Genomic DNA, 3069 nt, shown 5'->3' with positions numbered 1-3069 from the left:
AAACGGGGCAAACCCTAATATTGGTTCACAGCAATATGGCAGCCTAACAGTACATTTGTGATGAAGAACGAGATTGTTACCGCTCAATGTTCGACTGGATCATTTGAGGCAGTGAGAAACAAATGGATACAATTCACTTTTAAAAGTTTCGAGTAAAATGCGTTTAGATCCTACGCAAGCTTTCATTGATTTTTTTTCTAGCTCAGACTGTATAGCAGCGCCTACCAGAGCTACTAGAATCATCTCTTGCCCTAAAACAGAAAAGAGGTTTAAATACCATGTATTGATTATCCCCAAATTTTTAATTTTAGCACTTACATTCCTTTACTTCTCACTGCCTCATTTTGCTTTCATTTTGTAATCTAATAACAATGTTACCATCACATGTGTAAAATTTAATTTCATTCTGACAATTCCTTCTTGGTGCTTCGATTTTTTTATTGCCAAGTGTATTTGAAAAACTCTTTATGAGGATCAAAATAGTTTTTCGAACGAAAATATGCATCATCTTTATGTCTTAGTCGAAAAATTCTGTTAAAAAAAATGGGGAAGTAAAGAGTTTTTCTCAAAACTATTGATTTCTTTACATGTGATCGCTGCCCACAAAGTAGATCCGTATACGTCAGACAGTTATTTAGTGAACTACATTTGCGTCATTTTGCAGTGCCTTTTTTCTATGTAATATTTCAGTGCACAATAATTTACTTAAAACGCTCAACAAATGATGTTCTGCGAAATTACGAACCAAATGTAAAATTCTGAGCACGTTTTGCTATAAAATATTCCTTCAAGAATCAAATTCGAAAAGCTACCATTTCAGAAAAGTTCGAACTAAAGTTAAGTTCAAGTGAAAATCAATAATAGTGTTATCTAATAATTCTGAAACTGTACGCAACATCGAGGTACTTATACGGGTAAAAGCCACCTCTTGAACTGATACTAAAAGCAAGTTGGTCCATAAATAAAGCTTATCGACGAGCAATCAAAGCAGCTCTTCCAATCAAGACTGGGCAATGACCTAAGCAGTAAAATGTCATTCTTTCCTGTCCTAGTTGTATAGCAAGGACAGTAAAACCGTGTTCAGATTGAGCGCTCTTCCATGCACCAGTGCAAGAATTATTTAACAAACCTTGACGTTTCTACTTAAAGGACTTTCATTAAATTGTATGACATAATATATCAAGTGAATGTTCCGGAGATAGTTTACGTACTTTCAGTTAACGAAGACACAGTTATAAATACTCTAAACATTACTTTTTAGTTTTTATTTTTTCTTCTATTTGTTTTCTCATGGAACTTTACATTTTAGTCTAAAAAGAAATGTTAGGTTCCCGACGCTAACTTTTAGTAGGTTCATTACGATAAATTGTTTTAAACTAAGATTTAAAACATTTAAATGGTACAAAAACAAAGACATGTTTGTCTTGAATATAGGAGGATTTTTTTTTCATACCAACTTCAATTTAACAAGATTAGCCGCATTTTTCTCTCTCAGTCAGTTCCGACTCCTAACCAAGAAACCATATTATATTGCCGTGCTAAGCACAAAAGTGGTATCTGCAATTTCATTGAAATTCAGTTACGGTCAGCAAGTGGTTTTTTGTCACATATTTCACCTAAATACAACGTTTTAAGGTCATTTGTCAGAGAAGAATATTTTTTAAAAAATTCTAAAAATTTTGCATCCTCATCAAATACATGGAGTCGCAAAACTTTAAATAGCAATTTATAGTTTTAAACTCGGCTGCAGATACGACTTTTTCGTTTGGCAAGGCAGTATATAGTGCAATAATGAAAACGAGCTGATGTGCACCTCACATGACTTCCTTTTACGACAATTTAGTGATAATAGTACCTTAGAGTAAGCAAGGGAACACTTTAAATAGTTTCCCCTACTTTGTCGCGAAACGAAGTAAAAAAGCGTTCTACAGAGATTAATTTTCTCTAAAATGGCAATTTTAACGTGATTCCATGGTTAACTCTCTAAATATCGCCAATCGTGGGAAATTGAACCCGATTCAAAAAATATTTTTTTTTTTTTTTTGCGCCAGATGTGTCGCCAACTTGGCAATATCGCCAAGCTAAAGACCAAAAGTTTGGCGACATATTTCCAAGTGTTCACCAAATATTAACATCACTTGAGTTTGCATTGAAATTAACACCGGTTTTCCCATCAAAAAGTGTAAAAGACCCCTTTTAGGACATCCGAATGCAACCAAAAATAAAAGTGCACAACTAGACCCCACTAGGAGTCCACATACTAAATTTCAACTTTCTACGGCATACCGTTTTTGAGTTATGCGAGATTCGTACATACATACGTACATACGTACGCACAGAGACTCACGAGAAAACACGTGGTAATTAACTCGGGGATCGTCAAGATGGATCTTTCGGAAGTCCGTACACTTTTTGGTATATGTACACGTGCGATCGAGCCGAAAAACAGCTCAACATGCATTAGGGGGTGAGCAAAATGAAAATTTAGGCTAATATTCGAGTCAAACTTTTTTCGCGAATACAATACTGCCAAGTTTTTGGTTAGAAAAGGATCAGAAGCACCTTTCGAATGCTTCACAGACGAATCTTCAGCTACATGCAGACGAGGAAGTCTTGTGGTATGTATCATTCTTGCCAAGTCTTTAAATGTGTCGACTCTTCATAAATTCAGGAAACCTTTAACGCTTTGCCTGTCGATAACGAGGGCACGAGGGCAAATTATTTTATGTCAAAAATTGCATCAATGCGCTCTTTCGAGTGATATCTATTTGAATTATCTTTTTTATTGCACTAGTCGCGTGGTTCCCTGGTTGTTTGTTTTAAAAGTTAAAAGAATAGAGTCCTTTGTTTGTTCTAAAACTAAAATGAGCCTCTTTTATGTCAAAATGAAAACATTAGCTACACAAAGTGTAACCAAATTTATTCTCTCGAACTATTTGCTCGCGCGTTTTGTTAATTTCCAAATATATAAAATTTTTATTAATAATGTTTCACAAATTCAAAAGTTTTTTTCTAAACACAATATAGAACAGGTAAGCAATCTGCGGAACTTTACATTTTTAGAGGTAA

The 3069-nt window shown here is 34.5% G+C and overlaps 1 protein-coding gene across 1 annotated transcript in view; it reads right to left on the bottom strand.

Annotated features, from left to right (window-relative positions):
• Window positions 1–239: 239 nt before the first annotated feature.
• Window positions 240–3069, bottom strand: part of LOC129223165 (sarcoplasmic reticulum histidine-rich calcium-binding protein-like) — an 8225-nt gene continuing 5395 nt past the window's right edge. The window contains exon 5 of the mRNA XM_054857733.1: window positions 240–251. Coding sequence (XP_054713708.1) covers window positions 240–251 — 12 coding nt within the window. The remainder of the gene's footprint in view (window positions 252–3069) is intronic.

This window comes from Uloborus diversus, chromosome 5 (assembly GCF_026930045.1).
Source record: "Uloborus diversus isolate 005 chromosome 5, Udiv.v.3.1, whole genome shotgun sequence".
NCBI lineage: Eukaryota > Metazoa > Arthropoda > Arachnida > Araneae > Uloboridae > Uloborus > Uloborus diversus.
The sequence above is the reverse complement of the archived record's forward strand: the minus strand, read 5'-3'. Positions and strand labels throughout refer to the sequence as shown.